Source organism: Apodemus sylvaticus, chromosome 1 (genome assembly GCF_947179515.1).
Source record: "Apodemus sylvaticus chromosome 1, mApoSyl1.1, whole genome shotgun sequence".
Classification (NCBI taxonomy): Eukaryota; Metazoa; Chordata; class Mammalia; order Rodentia; family Muridae; genus Apodemus; species Apodemus sylvaticus.
In genome coordinates, this window is record NC_067472.1 from 189,771,421 (window position 1) to 189,782,885 (window position 11,465).

Genomic DNA, 11,465 nt, shown 5'->3' on the forward strand with positions numbered 1-11,465 from the left:
TACTCGGGACGCTGAGGAGCCTGGTGGCCTGCGTTTGTTTTGCCGCTAAGCACCACAGCCATTTGTTCCTTTTGGACCCACGCTGCTAAACACAGCCTCCTTTCCTTTGCCCCTGAAATGTTTCACAAAAGAAAAATGTTACATAAAGGCTACAGTTTCCAAGAGCTCTGTCTCCCTCTGTGTGCGGAACCAGCCATTGTGGCCCTTCTCGCCCAAGCTTCAAGTCAATAAAACCCAAGGTTGGAGCCTTGAAGCAACTCAACAGTAAAGGCGCTTGTCTCCGAGATGGACGGCCTGAGCTCAGTCCTGAGGTCACACAGCAGAAGGTGAGGATCATCTCCTGGCATCCACACTTTCTGCATGGTGTACATGCCTGTGCCTGCGCGTACACACACACACACACACACACACACACACACACATGCGCACACGTACACACATACACACTCACACGTACACACATACACACACATGTACGCACACACGCACACACATACACACGCACGCACGCACGCGCACACACACACACACACACATGCACGCACATGCATTGCTGGAGTCCTCAGCGTCCCTGGCAGTCTCCATCGGGAAAGAAGCCCAGAGAGCCATCAGAGATGTAACTGTATTTGAAACTTGAGTGGGACCGGAAGAAGGAGGCCGGATGGCTACAAAGAGACACTTGAAGGAACAGAGGGACAGCCATGGCTTGTCTAACAATGAAATAAAGATACACAGTTTCACTTGACTGCAAACACTGAGAATCCAGGTGTGGTCGACTGACGCCTATAAAGCAACGGGAAAGCTAGGGCGGGATGGCCATGGAAGTTTGTTATTGTTGCTTGCCTGGTTTTTATTTGTTGTTGTTGTTATTGTTGTTGTTGGTGGTGGTGGTTTTTTGTTTTGTTTTCTTTTTGAGACAGTTCTCTATGTAGCCCTGTCTGTCCTGTAACTTGCTATGTAGGCGAGGCCTGCCTCAGACTCACAGAAATTTACTTGCCTCTGCTTCCCGAGTTCTAGAATTAAAGACGTGGGCCGCCAGGCCCGGCTCTGCCATGATCTTGAGGCCAGCCTGTGTCGCAGAGTGAGACTCTCTCAGAAACGTAACAAACTCGATGAAGAAGATCGGAAGAGATGGATAAACACAGGAGAGCAGAGAGGGAAGTAATATGGAGAAAGAGAGGGAAGAAGACCTGGCCCAAGAGAAAGAGGAGAGAGTGCTGTTGATCCTTCTGCATCCTCATGAAGTCCCTTGCCTGCCTGGCCCACGCTTGAAGAAGCCAGGACCCAGAGGAGAATCACCAGGCAGAGCAAAACAGCGGGTACAATCAGGAGATACTAGGTTTATGGAAGCCAGGGGGTTGGAGAGAAAGAGAGACAGAGAGAGAGAGACAAAGACCTTTAGGCAGAGCTACCAAGTCAACCATAATTGTGGGCCCTCCCTTCCCTAGTGTTTTAGCAAGACTTTCAGACCCTGTCCCCATAGCGAATCCCTGGCCTGCTACACTCTGCTAAACTCTACCTAATCTACAACGCCCATCTCCCCAGCCCCTCACTGGGGAACACTAGACAGGGGCTCTACCACTGAGCCACGCCCCCAGCCCCTCACTGGGGGATTCTAGACAGGGGCTCTACCACTGAGCCACGCCCCCAGCCCCTCACTGGGGGATTCTAGGCGGGGCTCTACTACTGAGCCACGCCCCCAGCCTCTCACTGGGGGATTCTAGGCAGGGGCTCTACCACTGAGCCACGCCCCCAGTCCCTCACTGGCGGATTCTAGGCAGGGGCTCTACCACTGAGCCACGCCCCCAGCCCCTCATTGGGGGATTCTAGGCAGGGGCTCTACCACTGAGCCACGCCCCCAGCCTCTCACTGGGGGATTCTAGGCAGGGCTCTACCACTGAGCCACACCCCCAGCCCCTCATTGGGGGATTCTAGGCAGGGGCTCTACCACTGAGCCACGCCCCCAGCCGCTCATTGGGGGATTCTAGGCGGGGCTCTACCACTGAGCCACGCCCCCAGCCTCTCACTAGGGGTTGTAGGTTCTTTAGGTCTGCTCTCCTGTTTCCAGAACAATTTAACACCATTGGGCTTAATTTAATGCACAGTAAAAACAAAATATTGCACCTGCAAGGTGCCTCAGTGGGTCTCCAAGTCTGAATACCTGAGTTCAATCCCCAGGACCCACCAGTGGGGAGAGGCAGCTCCCACAAGTTATCCTTTTACCTCTGAATATGGATACCACAGATGCACATAAACACATACTTATAAATAACAAATGTATTTATATATTGGTTCTTTGAAACAGGGTTTCTCGGTGCAGCCCTGGCTATCCTGGAACTCCCTCTGTAGATCAGGCTGGCCTCCAGATCCGCCTGCCTCTGCCTCCTGAGTGCTGGGATTAAAGGCATGCACCACTGCACTCACTGTGTAATATTTTAAATATTCATAAAGGAACTGGGGAGGGAGAGAGCTCAGTGCTCCACTGCACTTGCTGGAACAGGGCTTGGTGGTGCATACCTCTGATTCAAGCACTGGGGAGACAGGCAGGCAGATCTCTGTGTATTCAAGGCCACTCTGCTCTACAGAGCGAGTTCCAGGACAGCCAGAGCTGTGTGGTAAGACCCTGTCTCAAAAAAAATCCAAAAAACAAAAAACAACACAAAAACAAAAACCAAACCAAACAAACAAACAAAACAGGACAACACTGCCTGAACACTACCAATTTTAAACAGTTTCCATTGATTATTTAATACACATGAAGACACCGAGGCCCAGAACCGTGAAGTGCCTTAGTCATCGTCACATGATTAGAAAGTGGCAGAGTCCAGTGCAAACCAGTTACTCACTCAGTCCCACCAAATAACTCCTGTGGCTCCCAGGCGTGGCCACACTTTAAGGGTTATCCGGCTGAGTGTGGAGACTTTTATGAGCACTTCACTGTCACACCAGCAAAGGGCAGGAAATTGTACCGTCATTGCCTGGAAGCAAGCCAAGTGCTCTGTGTCACCCTTGGCCTGGCACTCCTAGACCACCTAGGGAGGGGCAGCAAGTAGTGCCAGGTGCTAGGTGTGGTCTGAGATGCTGGCCACCCAGCGGTGGATGTCGGTGAAAGGGGCCTGAAGTGCTCTGCAAAGCCTCTGGGTGTCAGGAGGACTGCTCCTTGCCCTTTCTGGAAGAAATAGCCGGGCTTTCTGTAAATGCTTGGAGGGGTAGAATCGAAACTGCTCCCAAAGGCTGAAGTAAGACTGTACAGGGAATTCTCAATACAAGGCTAAGGAGACACCTCAGGGGTTGGAGAGATGGCTCTGCGGTTAAGAGCACTGACTGCTCTTCCAGAGGTCCTGAGTTCAAATCCCAGCACCCACATTGTGACTCACAGCCATATGTAATGGGATCTGATGCCTTCTTCTGGTGTGTCTGAAGACAGTGACAGTGTACTTATATAAAATAAATAAATAAATCAATACTTTTTTAAGAGAGAGAGAGAGAGAGAGAGAGAGAGACCCCTCAGTAGTTAAAGGCACCAGCAGCCAAGACAGAAGATCTGAGTTCGATGCCTGGGACCCACGAGGTGGAAAATGAGAACTGAGTCCACGTGGGTCCACAAGTTGTCCTCTGACCGCCACACTCAAACACGTACGCAAATGACAATAAGTAAATAAATGTAATTAACATTTAAAAAAAATAAAAGGGGCATTAACAAAAAGAAGCCATGCCGGGCGGTGGTGGCGCACGCCTGTAATCCCAGCACTTGGGAGGCAGAGGCAGGTGGATTTCTGAGTTCGAGGCCAGCCTGGTCTACAGAGTGAGTTCCAGGACAGCCAGGGCTACACAGAGAAACCCTGTCTCAAAAAAAAAAATCCAAACAAACAAACAAACAAACAAGCAAACAGAAGCGGGAGTGGGAAAGTGGAGGAGGGGACGGGGCGGGGCTGTGTGTGGAGTTTGTCTCAGCACAGCACTTGGGAGGTGAGGATCACCAACCAGTTCAAGGCCATTTTCGGCTTTGTAGGGAGTTTGATGCTAGCCTGGGCTACTTGAGACCCTATCACAGGAAGAAGAAGAAAGGAGGGATGCGCACACACACTGCTAACCCCATCCTTCCACATGTGCACTTTCCTTAGCCCGATAGCTTCGCGCTTGCTCATGAACTAGCCAGCTGGGTGGTCCAGCCACCCCCTCCTTCCACCACGTCTTCCCCTCTGCAGCCTCTTGCTGGCCGAGAGTGCGCATGCGTGCCGACGCCCCCTCCAGCCCCGGATGGGAGGAGGGGATGGAAGGGGCCCCACGGCTCGGCAACCTCCTTCCCGCTCTCCCCTCCTCCAACGGCGCCCCAGCGCCCGCTGGGAGGTGCAGGTCCGAGGGCTACAAGGTAGCTCACGAGGCTTAACTGAGCCGGGAGGGTTCCGGAGCCCCACCCCCGGGGAGGGACCGCCCTGCAGGTGAGAAGGGCTGGGTCAAGGTCTCCTGGAGCTGGATTGGGGGCTGGACGCCAGGATCTCTCCGTGAAGGGTAGATATGGATCCCGGCGCTCTGGTTTTTTTTGAGGAGTGCATGCGATGCCAGACGTTTGGGACTCCCTCCAGTGAAAGTCCATTCTGGGTTCTATAAACCACACCTTCCTTTCGTCTTTTTCTCCAGGTTTCCCCAGTTCTATGCCAGAGGTGCGATTTAGCGACACAGCATCAGTAGGCTGAGACTAAAGACAGGGTAAGCCCCCCTTTCCACTAGAATCCCACCCACTGTACCCAAAGCACTTCTGGGACAGGGTGGCCAAGGGCACACCCGCTGCGCTCAAAGGCCAGCCCCTGGGCTTGGGTGGCCGCGACACTGTGATCTTTTTGTATAGCCCCGCCCACCCTAGATTTAGCGGCCCCGCCCACTCTGAGATAGCCCCACCCCACCCAAGTGAAAAGATTCTCGGTTTGATTTTCATCTCCCCTCCTAGGGTGCACTTCGGCGCCACCTTCCAGCCCTCTGCTCTTGAGTTAGGACTAGACTTAACCAAAAGCCTGGTTCTAAGCAGACTGACCTTTGGATTTTAGGCGCCCACCCCTGTCTCCATGAACTTGTTAACCACTGGTGCCATCCTCACCCCCTGCCCTGCTGCCCCTGGGTCCCTCTGCCAGCAAGATGCTGGGTGGAAACGTGAAGGCCGAGGCCAGGGTCTCCGAACCTAGTCCCACTTGTCAGGACCCGGAGACCACAGGTGAGAGCAGCCCAGGTTCTCATAGGGATCGCTCCCCCCTCAGGAGCGACAGCGGAAAACCAACGTTATGGCCATTTGGGGGTCACCACCGCCACTACTTTCAGCAGATTGTGGGGGATGATGGGTAGTGCTGGAAATGGACACTTTAGGAGCTTTCGGGACTTGGCTTGGCAACTCTTTGAGGCGCTCATAGAACGTAGGGGTCAGAGGACAAGCAGAAATTAGAACGTAGGGGTCAGAGGGGAAGCAGAAATGTCCCTTAATGGGACACCAGTGTGACATTTGCCTGCTCGGACATTTTGAAATATCCCTCTAGAATTAAGAGATGGCAGGGCTCAGCGTGGTGGCGCACATCTTTAGTCCCAGCACTAGAAACAGAGGCAGGGGGAATCCCTGTTCGTTTGGGGCCAATTGGTCTACAAAGAGTGTTCCAGGCCAGCCAAGGTAAAGGAGTGAGGCTCTGCTTTATACAATGTTGAGGAGGTGGAGCCTGGCCCAGGGTGTGTCTGTTCCCAGAAGCCCATTAATTCTCCTGTCCCCCAGTTCCCCACCAGGACCTGCCGACGCCCAGCCAGCCCGCTGCATCTGGGAGCGTGCCCTCCCGGCCCCGCCGGCGGCCCCCTCCCCAGCGCCCGCACCGCTGCCCGGACTGCCCCAAGGCCTTCTCGTACCCATCTAAGCTGGCCACGCACCGGCTAGCGCACGGCGGCACCCGCCCTCACCCGTGCCCCGACTGTCCCAAGGCCTTCTCCTACCCGTCCAAGCTGGCTGCTCACCGCCTCACGCACAGCGGAGCTCGCCCGCACTCCTGCCCGCACTGCCCCAAGGCCTTCGGCCACCGCTCCAAGCTGGCGGCGCATCTCTGGACCCATGCGCCCGCCCGTCCCTACCCGTGCCCCGATTGCCCCAAGTCCTTCTGCTACCCGTCCAAGTTGGCGGCCCACCGCCACACGCACCACGCCACCGACGCCCGCCCCTACCCTTGCCCGCACTGCCCCAAAGCGTTCTCGTTTCCCTCCAAACTGGCGGCCCATCGCCTGTGCCACGACCCCCCGACTGCGCCCGGTAGCCAGCCTACTGGCCGCCACCGGTGCTCCAGCTGCAACCAGGCCTTTGGCCAGAGACGCCTCCTGCTGCTTCACCAACGCAGCCAGCACCAGTCGGAGGGTCAGGCAGAGAGGGAGTGAGCTGACCTGCCCGCTCTGTCTCCATCACCTGTCAATAAAGACCTGGAATTTCTAAGCCCTGCTGTATGTGTGGACTTCCCTCTAACAGGGAGAATGGCAGAATCTTGATACACGTAGCCCAAGCTGGCCTTTTCTGTCCCCGGGGTGGCTTGGGATCATTGGTTCTACTGGAGTCTGATTTAGAAGGTTGAGGGATTCTGGCCATGCACAGAGGCAGGTGTCATCAGCTGGGGTCAGACCGTGGCCCTGGAGTTGTGCAGTTGTGGCGACACTGGCCCTGCACACTCAAGCCTGTGATAAAAGCGTAAGGCATGTCCACCAGGGCACTGTGAGGTAGCCACACCGGGAATAGCCCATGCCACGCCCACCGCCAGAGGGCGTGTGCGGCTGTAGGAAAGAGGCCAGCATTGTGTGTACGTGGAGCTGTGAGCACAGGAGGTGACAGGGGCAGAACAAAGGGCACACACACCTGGAGAGCTCGAGGCTTGGAGTGCCCCTGGAGCTCTTGGGGGCCTTGGACCAGGTTTGTGATTCCTGAGGACTTGGGTTCATTCTCTGAAAGCACTTTGGGTTCTCGGGATGTTTGTTTTGGGACAGGGTCACGTCTCCAGGCGGGCCTGGAACCTTCATGGTTCCGAGGGCTTCGTGCATGCTCGACAGGCGCCACACATGCAGCCACACATGCAGCCACACACACTTCCACGGGTTGCTTTCCTTCTCTGATTTACGTGCATCTGAGCATTTTCTCTGCCTTTGTGTCGTGCACCACATCTGTGCCTGGTGCCTGTCGATGTGAGGGGTCAGATCTCCTGGAATATTAGGGATAGTTGTGAGCCTCCGTGTGGGTCCTAGAACAAGAACCCAGCCCCTCTGCACAAGCAACAGGTGTTCTTAATCACAGAGCCATCATTAAGCCCCAGTAAACACACCTATTTCTCCCCTTTTGGCTGTCTGCTTACCTTTCCTTTTTTAAAAGACAGGATTTCCTTACATAGCTTTGGTTGTTTTTTTAAGTAGATGTATTTATTTTATGTACATGAGTACACTGTCACAGTCTTCAGACACCCCAGAAGAGGGCATCGGACCCCATTACAGATGGTTGTGAGCCACCATGTGGTTGCTGGGAATTGAACTCAGGACCTCTGGAAGAGCAGTCTGTGCTCTAAACTGCTGAGTTATCTCTCCAGCTCCCCCTGTGTAGCTTTGGAATTCACTTTGTAGACCAGGCTGCCTTCAATTTACAGAGTCCTGCTTGCTTCTGCCCCCCAAGAGCAGGGCGTGTGTGTATCTGACACGTATACCCCATACACACTAAATAAACGCAATAAACAACAAAACCAAGCTGGGAGAAGTACCACACACCCTTTGTTCCAGCACTCCAGGCAGTGGTGGAAGGACTGCAAAAGTTCAAGGCCAGTCTGGTCTGCAGAGAAAGTTCCAGGCCGGGCAGGGCTATCCTGTGAGGCCCTATGTACAAATAAAATAAATATATCAACACACATGCTAGGTCTATCTGCAAGAACACAGAACACGTGTTGAGAGGCTTGGCGGGCGCCTTTCCAGACGTGGTGACATCTGTGGTCTTGAAGCTCACAGTCCTGGGCTTGACAGACATAGGCCAATCCCTGCCTGTCACCTGGATGGCAAACTTTCCTGTAAGGAGCTGCACGACTGTCTTTCTTCACCACTGGGGGCCCACGGATGGAACTCAGGTTGTCGGGCTGGGCAGCAAGCATGTTTACCGGCTGAGCATCTGCCTGGCCATCTGGTGGTGGTTGTTGTTTAAGAGATGAGCTGAGAGGTTTTCTTGGCTAAGGTTCCGGGAATCCATCATGATGTAGAAAGGATGCTGGCTGAGCCGGTCAGGGGTTAGGTCCACAGCAGTGGGAGCACTAAAGACCGCAGCTTGGGTGTTAGAGAAATGGCTCAGTGGTTAACAACACCGACTGCTCTTCCAGAGGTCCTGAGTTCAATTCCCAGCAACCACATGGTGGCTCACAAAACATCTACCAGTAATGGGATCTATGCCCTCTTCTGGAATGTCTAAAAACAGCTACACTGTACTCATATACATAAAAATAAGTAATTATTTTTAATATAATTTTTTTTTTAGAGACAGGGTTTCTCTGTGTAGCCCTGGCTGTCCTGGAGCTCACTCTGTAGACCAGGCTGGCCTTGAACTCAGAAATCCACCTGCCTCTGCCTCCCAGAATGCTGGGATTACAGGCGTGCGCCACCACCGCTCGATGTAATTCCTTTATTTTTTTTTTAAAGATTTATTTACTCTGGAAGTAAATGCATACATCATGTAGATAATACATACATTATGGAGATAACCTAGGCCTTTTTCTTTTTCTATCTTCCTTCCTTCCTTCCTTCCTTCCTTCCTTCCTTCCTCCCTTCCTCCCTCCTTCTCTCCCTTCTTTCTTTTCTTTTCGAGACGGGGTCTCGCTATCCGGCTTGCCTGGAACTCACTATGCATGTCGACCGCTGGCCTGCTGACTAAAACCCGTGAGCCACCACGCTCAGCTAAGTTTATAATTGTGTGTGCATGCATGACAGAGGGTGTGCCCCGTCACGTATGTGGAGGGCAGAAGACAATCTCGTGTAGTCAGTGAGTGCTCCACTTGTGCCCTGTGTGGCTTCTGGGAATCAGCCAGGTCCTCGGCAAGTGCTGTGCCCGCTGAGCCTCTCACTGGTGCCTGAGGCTCCGTTTTTCTTTCTTTTTGGTTTTTTAAGTCAGGGCTTCTCTGTGTATCCCTGGCTGTCCTTGAACTCCGAGAGATGGATGAGCTCTGTCTGCCTCTGCCTCCTGAGTGCTGGGATTAACCGCCACATCTGGCTGGAAGCCCTAACTTTCTTCAGTTTAGACTGTACTATTTTATGGGTGGGTGTTTGGCTTGCAGTGTCCATGCACCAGGCATATGCGCATGGTTGGCCATCAGAAGAGGGAATCGGATCCTGCAGGGCTGGAGTTGTACTAGGTGGCTGTGAGCCGCCATGTGGGTGCTGGGAATTGACCCTGGGTCCTCTGCACGAGCCACCGGTGCTCTAAATCCCTGAGTCAACTCTCCAGCACCTAAGTTATATTTTTACTTTTTCCAAAGATGGTGTCTCACCACGTAGCCCAGGCTGGCATCAAGCCTACATACAGTCTGCCCGCTAAATGCATCGAGACCTGGGTGAAGATACAGATCTAAACATTCTGAAGTGTTTAGATGGGAAGAATTCTCTTAGAGACCAGAGAGACAGCATATTCTTTGGAACTAAAAAACAAATTGCAAATGGAGAGAATGGGTATGACGTTTACACCCATGAGACCCGCCCTGGGAGCACGTTAGCTTGTGTTCTAGCTCGAGACTAGAAGGGGTGAGGAGAGGTCTTGAGGTGACGTTGAGGCTGAGACCTTAATGTCCTGGAAGCGGCTGGAGGACGTGCCCGGGGGCTGCTGTACCTCCCTGTACCACCCCAGCCGGAGGGCCTCTCAGCTGTGTTTCCCTGCCCTGTTAGAGTCCTTCCGAAACTCCACAGCAACAATGGCTACACAAAAAGCAAACTCACTCACTGAAGCATGGTGGCACCTATTTCGTGCCAATACTTGTGAGGCACAGAAAGGACAATCAGGAGTTCCAAGTCACCTTCTGCTACATAAGGAGTTTGAGGCCACCCTGGGCTATGAGACCGACTCTGTTGTGAATTTGTTATGTTAACTTATGTTAACTGGGTTCTCAGAATTGCACGAGAGTCCAAGTGCAACACTGTAAGACGCTGAGGGTCCCTGCCCCCAGTTGGTTCAGATTGGTAAATAAATATGCTGGTGGCCAGTGGCTGGGCAGGAGACAGAGGCAGGACTTTAGGATTCACAGGCAAGGGGACCGAGAGAGAGGATGGAGGATTTAGAACCACTATGTCAGGAAAGGAGAAAGAGCAGGTCTGAGAAGTGTAGGACAGGGGACTGCCAACATCAAGAGTCAGGGATGGTGGCCCAGGAGGGCTTCAGGCCTGGGCCCAGAGCGCCCAGGATGGACTCTAGGTTCTAGAAGTAATAATTCAGCAATGTCATGGGGAGGTGTGGAAGTGGCCCAGCCATAGAGGTTATTAAAACATATTAAAGATAAGGCTGTGTGTGTGTGTCTATCTGTCTGTCTGTCTTTCATTCAGGAACCCAGAACACTGGGACAGGTAACAAGGAACACTACTGTCACCACTGGGTCCATTTGAATAGCATGAATTGCCAACTGCCAAGATCTCAAAAACAAAGAAACCAAAGGTGTTGGTCTGGTCCGCCTTGCCTTGTAGATAGGGAAATGGGGCTGGGAGGACGGTGCCTGAGTGGAGGTGGGTCTCTAGCCAGCGCGGTGCTCTGCTTTCTGCCCGCTCCTCCCAGGGCCTTTGCACATGCTCTTCGCCTGCAGTGGCTCTCCCAGGTGTAAACGACCCCATCCTGCCCCACTGCTGCCCCACTGCGCTGACACTGCCCGGGGCTGCACTGCAGTAACTCCCCACGCCACCAAGCCTATGGGCCCCGAGGAATCAGGGGTGAGTCTTCACTCAGCATCCCCAGCGTCTCACAGATGGGGAACATGGGGCACAGAACAGTGGCTAACTACGGGCAGTCACCTCACGGCCCCGGGAGCATGGGTAAGGCGCGTGGTGAGAGAGAAGGAGGTGGGAGGAGTCAAAGCTTTTGGGTCAGTGTCATTCCATAGACCAGGGCAGGGCAGGGCTCGGCTCACAGGTAGAGTGCTGGCATGTGCCAAAGGCTTGGATTAAATTCTCAGCACTGTCACAGAAATAATTAGCCCCGGTGGGGATCGTGGCACCAGGGTCTTTTTTTTTTTTTAAGTTCACTGAGAGAGTCTGATGTAATCCAACTTGTGACTCGTGTCACCTCAAACTTGCTATATAGCCAGGGATGCTAGACAACCCTCCAGGGCAGCCCCATCCAAACTTAGTCTCTGGGCTCTCTTGCTTCTGTCTCCCAAGCACCTTGATGACAGGCATGCACTACCCCAGGGCAGGTCAAGGGCACAGTGATGTAATGTGGACAGATGCAGCCGGCCATAGCT

At 53.4% G+C, this 11,465-nt stretch overlaps 1 protein-coding gene across 1 annotated transcript; it reads left to right on the forward strand.

Moving 5' to 3' along the window:
* Nucleotides 1-4,635: 4,635 nt before the first annotated feature.
* Nucleotides 4,636-6,406, forward strand: Znf575 (zinc finger protein 575). The gene is made up of 3 exons (XM_052180091.1): nucleotides 4,636-4,710; nucleotides 5,046-5,209; nucleotides 5,753-6,406. The coding sequence occupies exons 2-3, from the start codon at nucleotides 5,134-5,136 to the stop codon at nucleotides 6,394-6,396; spliced, it is 720 nt and encodes a 239-aa protein (XP_052036051.1). The 5' UTR covers nucleotides 4,636-4,710; nucleotides 5,046-5,133; the 3' UTR covers nucleotides 6,397-6,406.
* The last annotated feature ends 5,059 nt before the right edge of the window (nucleotides 6,407-11,465 follow it).

Bases quoted from the DNA above. Each gene is read 5' to 3' on its own strand.
- Znf575 (XM_052180091.1), top strand. From the start codon at position 5,134: ATGCTGGGTGGAAACGTGAAGGCCGAGGCCAGGGTCTCCGAACCTAGT. The intron at 5,210-5,752 runs GTGAGAGCAGCC...CCTGTCCCCCAG, and splicing joins TCAGGACCCGGAGACCACAG to TTCCCCACCAGGACCTGCCG.